We start from the raw sequence: 15,771 nt of genomic DNA, 5'->3' as shown, positions 1-15,771 counted from the left end.
GTAAAATAACAGTTTAATGATCCGTTATGAAGTTTAGAAAGGCGCAAGCATAAATCTAGTTTAGTCCGTACTATAACTTATGCCTTGAATGTGGCCAGGTATTCATCATGTAAACATCAAAGCACATACACACAATTCCATTCAATAGACCTATATCTGAGGAGCTCAGGTTTTGCACATCAGCATTGACTAAAAGCACTCGGGGGCATTTTAAAAAAGAAAGTAGTGCATCAGTCCTGATGTGCCATTTTTCTTGCGTTGCCCCTTCCCCACCTAACGACACCATGGTTACGCCGTATTTATAATACGGTGCACCATGGCAGTCATTAGGACAATAGCGTTAAAATGTTTGACGCTATTGTGGCGATTTGCTGCACTAGCATAAAATGTGTTGACTGTAGTGCAGCAAAGCACAGCGAGGCCCATTGATTAAAATGGGTGCGTCATTTTAATACCTGCTCTGAGAAGGCATTAAAAATGACAGAAACATTTTTGCAATTAAATGTTGTAAATTTCACTGCATCATTTTTTCAGGCCTCACTGTTTTGGAACACCCCTCTTTGTGTACATTATGCCTGGCACAGGCATAATGTGGTGCAAGAGTTTACAAAGTGGTGCAATGAAAGCATTGGCCCACTCCGTAAATATGACACAGGAGAAAGGCCTCCTTAACGCCGCTATAGCGTAAAAGAAATGGCGCTAGGGCAGCGCAAGATGGCGCTAGGAGCTTGTAAATATGTCCCTCTGTTTGCTGAGACCCATGAAACACTATGCGTCATTGATGCGGAGCATACAACTTTTTAAAAAATCAGAATTTATACAGCCGATAAAGAAGATGAAAAGATAAAAGCAGGTCTTGATTTAGCTGATATTATTACCTTCTTTCCACCTGGAGTGTGTCCTTTGCCAAGGAATCATCAATATATGGGATAAAGAACCCTCTGCTGTACATTATAAAGGTATTGCAAGTCACAAAGGAGTTCCATGACCTTATAGAGAAACAAGGCCGAAGGTAGAGTTCCCTTATAAAGTCATGGAACTGTGAGGTGACTTGCATGAATCTTTTTAATCTATGGTAGAGGGTATTTTAATCATTCTAATACATTGTCACACCATCACCCTTCACATAAGCAGTTCAAATCTATGATGTTTTGTTCTTTCATGTTCACTGAAGTCAAGCAGAAAAAAGTAGAATCTATACTGTGAAACTAAGAACTCCAAAAAGCAGTTAGTTATTTTTTCAAAAGATACTAAAGTCAATTTAATGTAAGTCACATTAGAAAATGCTGTCAGCTGATTGTGCAGAAACATGCAGAGATTTTATCTTTTATCTTTCCTGCAATGAACTCTAGCATGGAGAAAAATGTAAATGTTTCAATAAATATCTCCTTCCTGCTGATCACTTTTTCTTTATAGTAAAAGATACTAGAAAAAACAAAGGACACTTCTTATTTTTCTTCTCTATACTTCAGCTGCAATTGTGCTCTGTGACCTGCCTTTCACACTGGCTGCTGGCAGCAGGCACTGTGGCATCTGAACTCAACTGTAATAATTTATTACAGCTGAGGGGCTACATCATTTCACTATTACAGCTGACTAGAGTTGTCACAACTCACCTGTAATAAGGAAACTAGAGATATGCTTTTATACTGTGAATGCATGCTCCCCTTGGTCATATATGCATCTGTGTCATGCTTCTTCTTTGTGTTTCAGGTAAGTTGTATGTCCCATCAGAAAGATGTTTTAGAGTGAAAATATTAGGACCTCTTTTTAGATAGGTGGGGTTCCATTGTGTTGACCGTGTATTATTACCACTCTGTAATGGTTTTATTTTGCTGTTTCAGGTCTCATTTGCAAGCCCATACACACTATGGATTTCCCCCCAAACCTGTTAATATAATGTTTGGCTGAATTACACGACCCACCAAAGCTCATGTGGTTGATAATATCTTACTAGAATTTCAAAGATCCAGTGGAATTGTGTATCCCTAATGTTATGTTTGACAGCCCACACATAGCAAATGCAGGCTACCAAAGCTTCAAAACAGAGCCCATATATCTTAGTTTGATATTTATTTTCTAGGTGAAGGACACCAGCAAAGCACAGGAAACTGGCTTCACAGACGCCTGCATGTCAAATGTGGCAATACCACTGGCACTTAACAGTAGTCTAAGTTGTGTTTCGATATATGCCATTATAGGAGTCTGTGGCATTTGGACTTCAATTCAGTCTGGGCTAGATTATTATCGGTAAATTGATTCCACTGCAATCTGCCTTCTCAGAAATGTGTCTTGTAGATTAGGCACTGTGCTCTGTAAATTCTACATGGTGAAACTAAAATAGCAGTATTTAAATAAATTGTACATAAGGAAGCGTTTACAGTTCAAAGTGTTCCTTGAAGTTGGAGCTGCTGACTGTTCACAAGTCTATACCAAACTTTGCTAGGTAATGAACTGTGGTATATGTAATACAAAGTAGTCCTTACCCACAGTCTTTGACATAGGGGGTGATTCTTACCTCCGCCGCCCGCCAAAGTACCCCCGCCACAACACCGCACCACGGTCATCAGACCGCTGCGATGATTCTGGGTTTTCCACTGGGCTGGCGGGCGACCGCCAAAAGGCCGCCCGCCAGCCCAGTGGAAAACAACCTTCCCACGAGGATGCCGGCTCCGAATGGAGCCGGCGGAGTGGGAAGGTGCGACGGGTGCAGTTGCACCCGTCGCGAATTTCAGTGTCTGCTGAGCAGACACTGAAATTCTTTGTGGGGCCCTCTTACGGGGGCCCCATGACACCCCATACCACCATCCTGTTCCTGGCAGCAGAGCCGCCAGGAACAGGATGGCGGTATGGGGTGTCAGAATCCCCATGGCGGCGCAGCGAGCTGCGCCGCCATGGAGGATTCTTTTGGGCAGCGGAAAACCGGCGGGAGACCGCCGGTTTTCCACTTCTGACCACGGCCAAACCGCCGCAGTCAGAATGCCCTGCGGGGCACCGCCAGCCTGTTGGCGGTGCTCCCGCCAACCCTGGCCCCGGCGGTCCATGACCGCCGGGGTCAGAATGACCCCCATAGTGTTTTGTTTTCCTGGATTCACCAGAAAGGCAAAACGTTCTGTTTGAGGGGAAATGACATGCTGTGCTGTTTAAATGGGTTACTGCCAAACAGCTCACATGCTAATTCTAGGGCACAAAACCCAACCTACCACTCCCTAAGATGCAGAAGGATGTATGAGTAGTATCCTTATCAGAAGGTGGCAATGCACTTTGTTCACAATCCTGGTTCACTGTTTCCCATGCATTGTGGTACATGCAGGACAATGTAGTCCTTACAATGTGCGTTTGTCATCGCTTGAATATTTTAGCAGAGACAGTTTCCTGAATTAAATCAACCTTGAATTCTGTCATAAAAAATGTAATCATTGCATGCCATGAAGTATTTCCTTCTGTAGGCATGGAACTCCTTCATTATGTGGCCTTAATGCTGGCCCTTGAAATGCTGTGCATAAAACCTCGCAGATTACATCAATCTTGACATGTTCAATGACATCACTGATGACATTTATGATAACATCCCAAATTATATCATTGATGGCAACGATGGGCATGGTGAGGGCACAATTTCTAGCTAGATCAGTAAACTATAACTGGTGAATTTCAGTGGTTAAAAGAGTTAAAAATGGTATGATTTAACTAACATTTTCACCTAACTATAACATCACTTTAACCTTTGTTATTTTTCAGTAAAGGTCTGAGAATGTTGAACTTAAGGTAATATCTTATTATCATACCTAACTATAATGTCACTTTAACCATTGTGTTTTTCAGTGAATTTGTTTTCCTTTTTTATATATTCACTTATCTCCTCTGCTAAGCACAGCTTTTGGCCATATGCAGTGGTAGGTTGCTCGAAAGACATGGGGCCTGATTACAACTTTGGAGGAGGTGTTAATCCGTCCCAAATGTGACGGATATACTACCAGCCATATTACGAGTTCCATAGGATATAATAGACTCGTAATACGGCTGGTGGTGTATCCGTCACTTTACCGTCACTTTTGGGACGGATTAACACCTCCTCCAAAATTTTAATCAGGCCCATGGTCTTTGTTCCTTGTCCCCCCAACCCTCCACAGTGAATGACCTGTGGCTGTGCATGGCAGGGTTATCTAAAGGGCCTAGCATGACCCAAACTCCCAGCTGCACACTGCCTTGTCTGTAGACAGCATGTTGGTAGCTACAGGGCCTGGCTGCTGGCCTTGCTCAGTGGCCAACCCCCTGCAGACTCCAAACCTTCCCGTGGACCTGTCATCCCACAACTATATTTATTATTTTGTATTTTGTTTTTGTGCAGCATTGCAGTACTCCAGCAGTACCCCTCTAGCGCCACCCCCATGGTACCACAGGACAGTCACTGAAGCTTGTAGGGTCCTTTGACATGCTTTACGAGGATGTACTGTGATACCTTATGGGAGGGCTGCACTGGAGCACACAGGAGTACCATTGAATTCATGCTACAAGTTCTTACATTTTTTTTGGGCCTGGCTAGGGGGTCCTTCAGGGTCTCCAACATGAGTATCGGGTGTTAGGGTCTCCCTACCGTGCCCCTTTATATGTTTTATATTACAATTTCAGAACACAGGAACTGAGTCCCCATGACCTGTAAAGGCAGCTGCACAAATTATTGTTAAGTTGCGGCCAATTAATCAGCTTGTTCTGACATGTAGGGCTGCTACTAGACCAAAAGGGGAAAAGGCCACCCATCCACATATCACCAAAATTTGAACCCCTTCAATACCATACCAACTATCTCTTTAAATACAAATTTCTTGAGAACAGATTTACACCATGTTCTGAGTTAAATTCTAACTTTCTGCCAAATTTGGTTTAATTCCAGTAAAATAATGTTTTGGGCCCCCACCTTTTTCTTGGCCTCATTTGAGTATTACCCTGAAACTTTCCAAGAAGGACCTGAGAAGGACAAGCTTTTTTTGTATCTTTTGTAAAGTTTTGTTAAGATGTATGAAATGGCACCAAAGGTATTAGTGAAAAAAAAGCACTCTTCTTATAGAAACTCTGACCTAACTATCGCCACACAGTGTTGAGCACCACTGTGACTCTGTCACGTGTGTGTGTGTATGTATACTCACCACTAGGTAGTTATAAGTTCGTTTCTATAGAACAAAACGTTTTTTGCTTGCATATATCTATGATGCCGCTTGACGAATCTTCATGAAAATTTCCCTAAAAAATTCAGCAGTCACTTGAGCTGCTGTCTGGAACGTTTCAGGGTGATCCTTGAAGTGGGAGGTCGAGATAAAGGGGGTTGAAATTTAGGGTGTTTCCAATGTTAATTCTCATAGGAAACTTTGTACAGCAATAGTGTCAAAACCACGGAATTACACCACATTTGGCAGAAAGGTTGTTCTTGGTCGAGAAAGAGCACTTTTTGTTATTTGGTGTAAATCCGTTCAATAGTTTTTGAGAAATTAAAGGAAATCCAAATTTGTATATATAGGGACATGAAGGGTTTGTGACCCCTCCCGATCTTGTGCTGAGATCTAATTGGGTGCCAACACTTGGCAGCCGTGTTGGGACTCCGCTTGAGCGGAGTCCCAGACAAAAATGTAAAAAAAGAAGAGGGGCCATGGTGCAGACACCCTGGCCCCTTAGCTCGAGCTAAAAAGCATTTTTTAAAGATTTTGAGTGGGAGTCACAGTGGATCAGTGCAACCGCTGAAATTAAAAAAACGAAAAAAACTGCAGGCTTCCACACTTCTTTTTATTAAGCCCCCGGGTGGGACAAATCCTGGGGGCATTATTTTAAAGTAACAGGGGATGTCTGCCCCCCTCCATAGCTTCAGGGACTGGTACCTTCCCGGAGTCATGCTGAAAATATATGTGGGGGCCACCCCTCTCCGTGTGCTCCGGGGGCCACCACCTCCCTGGGATAAAATGTTTTAATTCTGTGGGCCCAGGAATCACCACCTCACCAGGGTGATGCAAAAAATATCTGCGGGTAGCTGCGTGGCACCCCCGCACCCAAGGGACCATCACCTCCCTGGGGCAAAATGTTTTAATTCTGTGGGAGAGGCTCGTCGACCTCCGCCATAACCCCAGGGATGACCGCCTCCCTGGGGGTTGGCTTATTGGGATGTGGAGGGGATACATGCCCCCTCCAGCCCCAGGGACTATTACCTCCTCGAAGCTTTAATCAGAATTAATGCAGGGGCCACCTGTCCCCCCCCGTATTCCTGAGGTCTGATATTAAAAATAATCATAGGGGGTCCGTTTCAGACCCCTTTAGCCCCGGGGTCCACCACCTCTCCGGGGCTTTTGTTGGTGGAGGGGGGCTGCGTGACCCCTCCCACTCGAGGAGCCACTGATGGCCCCATCGACTGCCACCCCCCAGGCCCGGCCCCTGCTATGTCCTGGAGTGCCCACCCCGGGACATAGCTGTTTGCTGTGGCTTGGCGGCATCATAGACAACTTCAGCCAAGTCACAGTAAACTCTCCGCTTTCTGACAGCGAGACCTTTCAAACAGGTCTCACTGTCAGAAAGCGGAGTTTTAATCTTTTCATTTCTGCATGCAGGGAACAGAGATGAAAGTATTGCTCCAGCAACCATGGAGTTGCTACTTAAAGCAGCTCCTTGGTTGCTGGAGCAATGGGACCACAAGGGAGGCCTTGAGGCTCCCCCTGCGGTCCCAGAAAGCTTGTAAAGGGCAAAGCTGTGTTTTTCTGAATGGGTAGGACCGTGGGGGAGGCCTTGAGACATCTCCTGTGGTCCCAGATAGCCCGTAAAGAACATATAATAAAGGACATTTAAAAAATCGCCAGGTATCATGGGGGAGGCTTTGAGGTCCCAGATAGCCCACAGAGGGCTAAAAAAATATTGAAAAAAATGAATAGCTCAAGTGTGAAGGTCACAGACCTTCACTCTGAGCATTGAGAGTTCAAGTCCAGGTGTAACCCTCCTCATTTCCCTCCTTTATTTTGTTTTTGAAGTACAAATGTTTAAGGCTCATAGTGGAAGGTGATCTTACTCTTTTTAAATGATAAAAACATTTTTCTTTTTAAATTGTGCAGAAATATCTAATTCTAAGTATATCATACATCAAAACATCTATCTCTCTCCTTCTCACTCTCTTTCTCTCTCTCTCATTCTGTTTGGATCGCTTTCTCCCACTCACACATCCACTCAGACCCATATGCACCCACTCACATACCCACTCACAGACTCACTCAGACTCTGACACATCCACTCAGAGACCCACTGATACCTTCATACACCCACTCACAGACCCATGCACACACTGACGCACCCACTAAAACACTGATGTATGCACTCTCATATCCAGGCAGACACTCTCACAGCCACTCTCACCCCCAGATATACCCTCTCATACCTATTCTCACATCCAGGGAGTCAGAGGCCAACTCCAACTATGCATGGCCAAAGGGCCATGCACAGCGTGGGGTTGGGTGGTTAGGTGGTTTGGCCGCAGGGTCTGGCTGCAGACCAGGTCTTGCTGGCAACCTCCGCTCCACATGGGCAAAGGTCATGCACAGTGCAAGGTTGTGTACATATAGGGGGTTGGCCTCAGGTCCTGGACACAGGCCAGGTGCGTTGACAACGGCCATGCACGGAGGTTGTTGGATTAATATACAGTAATGAAAATTACTGTCGGAAATGGCCTTTCTGCAGAGTCATCCCCAGACTTTTTGCCTCCTTCCTTCTCTTTTTCTGACCTCATTTTTGCTGGCTTTAGGACTCTGCGGACTTTCCCACTGCTAATCAGTGCTAAAGTGCATATGCTCTCTCCTTAAAGCATGATAAAATTGGATCATACCCAATTGGACTATTTAATTTACTTATAAATCCTTGGTAGAGTGCACTATATGTGCCCAAAGCCTGTAGATTAAATGCTACTAGTGGGCCTGCAGCACTGGTTGTGCCACCCACTTAAGTGGCCCCTGAACCTTGTCTCAGGCCTGCCATTGCAAGGCCTGTGTGTGCAATTTCACTGCCAATTCGACTTGCCATTTAAAAGTACTTGCCAAGCCTAAACTCCCCTTTTTCTACATATAAGTCACCCCTAAGGTATGCTCTAGGTAACCCATAGGGCAGGGTGCTGTGTAGGGAAAAGGCAGGACATGTACTTGTGTAGTTTACATGTCCTGGTAGTGTAAAACTTCTAAATTTGTTTTTACACTGTTGACAACGGCCATGCACGGAAGTTGGTGAATTAGTTATACAGTATTGGAAATTACTGTATGTAAAAAATAAAATAGAAATTCACTGAAAAAACAAAGGTTACAAGAACGTTATAGTTAAGAATAGAAATTCACCATAGCTCTTGCCCTCGCCATGCACTGCTAATTACCTCACAAATTACGACACTCATTACTTCTTTGATAACATCATTGATAATATCACTGTAATATTTTCCGAAACCTTTGGACAAAAAAACTATGAGGGCGTGAGTTATAGTTACCTTAGGGCGTGAGTTATACTTACTTGAGATAACTCTAACTATAACTGGCGAATTTCTATGGTTTTGTATTTTATATATATATATATATATATATATATATATATCATCTGGCGGTCACCAGTAGGTAGTTATAGTTAGGACCATGTTTCCATAGAAAAATTGTTTCGAGGTGATCGGTCAAGCGGGGGCAGAGAAAAAGGGAGCTCAAAACAATTGTGTTTCCCATGTTAATTCTCGTAGAACCTGTCAACACGTCTACAGCCTGAACCACTGGATGGAATTACACCACATTTGGCAGAAAGCTAGCTGCCGGTTCACAGATTGTGCTTTTTGTTATTTGGTGTAAATCCATTCAGTAGTTTAGGACATATTTAAGGGCAAAAACATTTGTATATCTCTGGCCGCGAATAATTTGTGAAATTTGTGAATTTTTGCGAATACATTTGCAAAAAGAAGCTTTGCAATAGGCCCACCGCAACTTGACTAGAAAGTTACAACTGACATTTGATTTTTACGGACACGGTCCCCGGGGTTAAAATTCAAATTGAAAGTGGCATGTGGGGTCAAGGTGAAGGTACCCTTCCCCCAGGAGTGTGATATTGGTGTATTTTAGGGGCAAATTGTAGGTTTAATATAATTTGGCATTATGGTGCATGTTATTCGTGAAAACCTGTAAAATTTCACGAATTTCCATGAGTTATTTGCAAAATATTTGCAATTATGGAAAACTTTGAGAGAAAAAACTAAGACTTTCAGACCCACTCTGACACTCATAGAGTCACACACCCACTTTCAGACCCACTCAGGCACTCACACACCCACTCAGACATCCACTAACAGAGACAGGCTCATTGGCTAAACTGCGTTGCGCATTGGCAAAGGCAATGCATGGCGTGGGCTTGGGTGGTTATAAGTGCTTGGCTGTAAGGCCACACCTTGTAACCAACCCGCGCCCGCACACAGCCAAAGGCAGGGGTTGGAATAACGTATAGTTACTTTACGTTAAAAAACAAAGAAATTCACTGGAAAAAAAACAAAGGTTACAGGGATGTTATAGTTACGTTCTGAATGTACTCATACACAACCTTAGAAATTCAGCAGTTCTAGTTCTTTCAAGTAACTATAACTTGTGCTGTAAAGTAATTATAACTCACACCTTTGCCATGCACAGCTAATTACTCCACATATTATGTCATTGAAGCGATCTTGTACGGCATCTTCAATATCACTGCAACGTTTGCAATAACATTATTTATAAGAAAACTGCATAGCAAGTTTGCGAGTTATAGTTACCTTTGTTTTTTTCAGTAAATAAATATATATATATATATGCATATATTTTTTTTTTCTTACCATCACAATATTTTGGTAGTCGACATTCGGGTAGTTATGATTTTAGTATGAGTTTTATCTTCAGTATTGTCACAGTCTTGCATTCTGGAGTACTCAAATGGCTCCCAGGCAGTTTTTGAAAGTGCTTTGGACACCAATGGGCCTGTATTTCTTTGAAACGACATGATTTGTGAAAGGCCAGCCACTTAGGTAACGTGTTCATCAGTCTAGCAATCAGTAAGTCACAATATTCATGGTCCACTCAACACCTAAACCATAAACACTTGTTTCAACTTGACATTCCTCAGTAGCTTTAAGGTGATTGAATAACACTGCATGAGATATTTTATCTACAATCTTGATCGCCTTAATTGTTTTCCTTTACGGTTTCTAATTGTCACACTTTACTTCTTAGGATCTCCAGTCAGAAATTGAAGCACATACAGAAATCTTTCATAACTTAGACGAGAATGGCCAGAAAATTCTCAGGTCTCTGGAGGGCTCAAATGATGCTGCTTTGCTGCACAGACGCCTCGATAACATGAACTTCCGATGGAATGAGCTCAGGAAAAAGTCCCTCAACATCAGGTATGAAGCATTCCTCATTTTAAAGAATGTCTTTCTTTTGATGGGAAATAAAAAAATACATTTTGTGATAACTGAATATTGAGTACTTAATATTGTGCTACAAAACTATCAGAGAAATTATTGATGACCAAATTACGGACAAGCTAAAAATACATGTGAAGGTATGTTTATTATTCCTAACTCCACATATGTGTGTATTAACATATTTATCAAAACATTTATATTTTGAGAAAAGAAAAGGAAAACCATACTTACCTATATGTATTTATCTCCACAATCAGATTTTGGCAATGACATTTTCGTACCATCGTATTCTTATAACTGATATTCTGATATTCAGTCAAAAAGAGGCTTGGAATATAAATTGGCTATTGAACCGAGGAGGACATAGTCTTTTGCAGAATCAGAGTTGTGAATTGAGAGTACATTCTATAACTGATTTTATATCTCTCAGAGTTTTATCTCTTGTATTTTCCTGAGCATTGATGATGGGATTTGGCAAAAGTAATCCTCGACAACATGCATTTCACCAGTATAGTGATTGCCCCTTTCCACCCTCATTGCACTGTTAAACTTAAACATGTTGCAAGTAAACAATATGGTCTAATGAATGTTGTAGTGTCGTGAGACTCGGTGCGCCATAACCCTCGCGGCTCTGGGTGCGGAAGAGAGATTGCATGACCGCTTGGGAAGTGTCAGGGTGTGTTCATTAATGGTTATGACGTAATCAGTGATTAAGTGTGTGACTGTACGCAGAGGAATAAAGACAATACGTCGATAGCTCAGTGTGTGGCATGTTCTTTGCATGCTCCCAGGCTGGAGAGGATGCTACAACTGGTGATGAGTAAGGGGATATGTGCCCCAAAGAACCAAGACTGCTCTCCCTGAGTATTTGCAGTGACCCAGCAGTCTGATTGTGAGTGCCATATGTGCTCTGCTTGATCAGAAGCAGGTCTGAGTTGGTGCATGTGGAATCGAAGTGCCACTCCAGCCCTTATACAGCTGTCAGGCCAAACCGCCACACTTGTTATTTGGCAGTCTGCACCACCGTTGGCGTGGCAGTTCAGTTTCCACTGAAGTCAGAATGAGGGCCTCAGTCTGAAATTGTAAGTCTGTTTTTATCACTTTCCCATGGCCTTGGAAGACTCAAAATAATGGAAGTACTACTTCACATTAACCCCTTTGCTGCCAGGCCTTTTCCCCCTCAGGTGCCAAGCCCTTTTTTGGTTGTTTGGGGGCAGTTCACGCTTAGGCCCTCGTGACTTTTTGTCCACATAAGCTACCCACGCCAAATTTGCGACCTTTTTTTCCAACATCCTAGGGATTCTAGAGGTACCCAGATTTTGTGGGTTCCCCTGAAGGAGACCAAGGAATTATCCAAAATACTGCGAAAAATTCATTTTTTTAAAGAAAATGGGAAAAAGGGCTACAGAAGAAGGCTTGTGTTTTTCCCCTGAAAATGGCATCAACAAAGGGTTTCTGGTGCTAAAATCACTATCTTCCTAGCTTTCAGGAACAGGCAGACTTGAATCAGAAAACCCAATTTTTCAACACGATTCTGGCATTTTACTGGGGCAGACCCCATTTTACTATTTTTTGTGCTTTCAGCCTCCTTCCATTTAGTGACAGAAATGGGTATGAAACCAGTGCTGGATCCCAGAAAGCTAAACATTACTGATAAGTAGACAAAATTCTGAATTCAGCAAGGGGTAATTTGTGTAGATCCTACAAGGGTTTCCTACAGAAAATAACAGCTGAAATAAAAAAATATTGAAATTAAGGTGAAAAAAACAGCCATTTTTCTCCACGTTTTACTCTGTAACTTTTTCCTGCCATGTCAGATTTTTTAAAGCAATATACCGTTACATCGGCTGGACTCTTCTGGTTGCGGGGATATATAGGGCTTGTAGGGTCATCAAGAACCCTAGGTCCAAGAGCCAATAAATGAGCTGCACCTTGCAATGGGTTTTCATTCTATACCGGGAGTACAACAATTCATTTGCTGAAATATAAAGACTGAAAAATAGGTATCAAGGAAACCTTTGTGTTTCCAAAATGGGCACAAGATAAGTTGTTGAGTAGCAGTGGTTATTTGCAGATCTCTGAATTCTAGGGTGCCCATACTAGCATGTGAATTACAGGGCATTTCTCAAATAGACGTCTTTTTTACACACTGTCTTACATTTGGAAGGAAAAAATGTAGAGAAAGACAAGGGGCAATAACACTTGTTTTGCTATTCTTTGTTCCCCGAAGTCTTCAGATAAAAATGGTACCTCACTTGCCTGGTTAGGCCTAATGCTCGCAACAGGAAAAGCAACATGGACACATCACATTTTTACATGGAAATCTGACGTGTTTTTTGCAAAGTGCCTAGCTATAGATTTTTGCCTCTAGCTCAGCCGGCACCTAGATGGGGTGACTTGTGGGACTCTCACCAGGTTCTGTTACCCAGAATCCTTTCCAAACCTCAAAATTTAGACAAAAAACACTTTTTCCTCACATTTCAGTGACAGAAAGTTCTGGAATCTGAGAAGAGCCACAAATTTCCTTCCACCCAGCATTCCCCCAAGTCTCCCGATAAAAAATGGTACATCACTTGTGTGGGTAGGCCTAGTGTCCACAAAAGGAAATGCCCCAAAACACTATCTGGACACATCGGAATTATCAAATACAAAACTACCTGTTTTTGTGGGGGGCATCTGCGTTTTTGGTCCTGGGATCAGCAGCTATCTAGGGAAACCTACCAAACCCAGACATTTCTGAAAACTACATACCAGAGGGAGTCCAGGGAGCTGTGACTTGCGTGAATCCCCCAATGTTTTCTTACCCAGAATCCTCAGCAAACCTCAAATTTAGCTAAAGAAATCAAATTTTTCCCACATTTCTTGGTGGGATCACTGTACAGGGAGAAATTTCCTACTACCCATCGTTCCCCTCAGTCTCCCGTTAAAAATTATACTTCACTTGTGTAGACGGGCCAAGTGCCTGTGACAGGGAAGAGCCAAAAACATGTCCAAATAGAGGGGGAACCAAAGCGGGTCCAAAAGGGCAGTTTGAAAAAAAAAAAAACTTTTTAGGCTGACAAGTGCAGCAGAATGTTTATCGGTATAGATGATACAATGTTGGGTGGTAGGAATTTTGTGGATTCCTGCTGATTCCGGAAGGTTCCATCACAAAAATGTGGGAAAAATATGTGATTTCCAGCTGAGTTGGAGGTTTGCAGGGCATTGTGGGTAAGAAAATGTTGATGGGTGCATGTGAAGCACACCACCCTGGAATTACCCAGATGTTTAGTTTTCAGATATGTCCAGGTCTTGTGGATTTTACTACATGGCAGCGTCCTAAAGTCCAAAAAGTGCAGCTCTCACCATTCCAAGTGGGACGATTTTGAGAGTTAGCCAAGCCAAGGCCCAAATGTAAAACTAAAACCCCAAATAATCAAACGTCCTCTTGCTTGGCGTGGGATAAGATGTTTTAGTATGCAGGGGGAGAGCTAAAGGACTGTTAACCCCTTCAGTTGGGGAGGGGGCATAACCAGGCCCATACTGGTTGGTAGCCACCACCCCACTATTAATTTTTTAATTCCCTGGTATCTAGTAGACTTTCTGCCCCCCTTGTGTGGATCGGAGGTAATTGCCTCATCTGCCCACTAGTGGGCAGAACAACTTTGGCCCCATTTATTTGAGGTGGGGGTATGGGAATACTCCCACCCTCTTATTTTGAAAAATAAATCTTCCCTGGTCTCTGGTGGGCTTTCTGCCCCCCTTGAGGGCAGATGGGCCTTCCAAAAATAGGCCAATCTGCCACCAAGGAGGGGCAGGTTTGGCCAACAGTAATGTGCCCAGATGGGGAGCGACCCTTGCCCAAGGGGCTGCCCCCCAAACAAAACGCACACACAATCCCTGGTGCCTAAGTGATTTCTGCCCCCCGGGGGCAGATCGGCCTAATAGAAATAGGCCGATCTTTCCACAAGGGGGGCATAAATGGCCTAAATACAATTTGCCCCCCAAGGGAACGGCCCTTGCCCAAGGGGCCACTCCCCTTATGCATAAATATTTAAAAAAATCCCTGGTGTCTAGTGGTTTCTGAGCCCAGGGGGAGGCAGAAATGGCCTAAAAATAATTTGGTCCCCCGGGGAGCGACCCTTGCCTATGGGGTCACTCCTCACATATAAAAATGAAAAATAAACAAAAAAATATATATCTCTGGTGTCTAGGGGTTTTGTGCCACCCCTGGGGGCAGATTGACCTAATTATATTAGGCTGATCTGCCCCCGGATGGGCAGAAATGGACTAAAAATAATATGGCCGCCTGGGGAGCGGCCATTGACCAAGGGGCCGCTCCCCTTATTGAAATATATAAAATAAAATAAAAATCCCCTGGTGTCTAGTGGGCATTTCTGCTGCTCGGGCAGCAGAAATGCTGAGAGAGACATGAAAGGAAAGGTGTTTCCTTTCCTTTCATGCCTCTCCGACCCCACCTGCCGATCGGAAGAGAAATGCTTTTTTCTCTTTCGGGATCGCGCTGGAAGCATGCTTCCAGTGCAATCGGAGATGACCTCTGATGAGGCCAGCGCGCAATTTGCTTGCTGACATCATCAGACATCACTGGGAGGGTGGGGGGTCAGGGGTGGAAGGGGAAGCGATTCCCCTTTCATCCCTGCCCTGGAGGGGGAGGCCCATGAGGGAAGCGCTAGCGCTCCGCCTGTGGTCCTGTTGGAGGACGAGCTGGTCTCGTCTTCGGCACACGGGAACCGTGTGCAAGGACGAGACCAGCTTGTACGAGGCACCCTGGGGGTTAATGGGGACATTCACCCTGTTGCTTCAGTGACACTGCGAAGTTGCTTTTCATTTGCAAGAAGCTACTGAGAAAGAACTAAAATGCTGGTGCAGCATGATATCATTGAACGCTCCACTGATCTAAAGCCATGGGTTTTAGCCATTGTGATGGTGCCCAAAACGGACAGTGGAGGTGCTGGGCGCATCTGCGTTGTTTGTGCCAGGCTAAAAAAGCAATCAAGAGAGAAAGACGTCCTGGTCCACATATAGCGGAGATGATCATGCTGTTGAATGGTGCCAAAGTATTCTCTCTTCTTGACCTGAACAAAGGATATCACCAACTCGAGCTGGAAGAGAAATGCAGATACATTACCACTTTTTTAACTCATGTTGGTTTGTTCAGGTATAAATGTTTGAGCTTTGGAGTGTCATTGGCTGCTGAAATATTTCAGGATATCTGTTGCATAATTCAACCAGCCATGTATGCTTTCAACTACAGTTATGACATACTGGTGTTTGGTACTACAAGTAGGGAGCATGACAAAGCTCTTAGACAAGTGTGTGAATTACTGAATGAT

At 43.6% G+C, this 15,771-nt stretch overlaps 1 protein-coding gene across 8 annotated transcripts in view; it reads left to right on the top strand.

The window, feature by feature from the left end:
* The window catches only part of DMD (dystrophin), a 6,960,831-nt gene that overhangs the window by 5,372,787 nt on the left and 1,572,273 nt on the right, over positions 1 to 15,771 (top strand). For all 8 annotated transcript variants that reach the window (XM_069204753.1, XM_069204756.1, XM_069204758.1 and 5 more), the window contains one exon: positions 10,242 to 10,414. In XM_069204753.1, the coding sequence (XP_069060854.1) occupies positions 10,242 to 10,414 (173 nt within the window). The remainder of the gene's footprint in view (positions 1 to 10,241; positions 10,415 to 15,771) is intronic.

This window comes from Pleurodeles waltl, chromosome 8 (assembly GCF_031143425.1).
Source record: "Pleurodeles waltl isolate 20211129_DDA chromosome 8, aPleWal1.hap1.20221129, whole genome shotgun sequence".
Taxonomy (NCBI): Eukaryota; Metazoa; Chordata; class Amphibia; order Caudata; family Salamandridae; genus Pleurodeles; species Pleurodeles waltl.
Note: the sequence above shows the minus strand (reverse complement) of the source record. Positions and strands in the feature narration are given on the sequence as shown.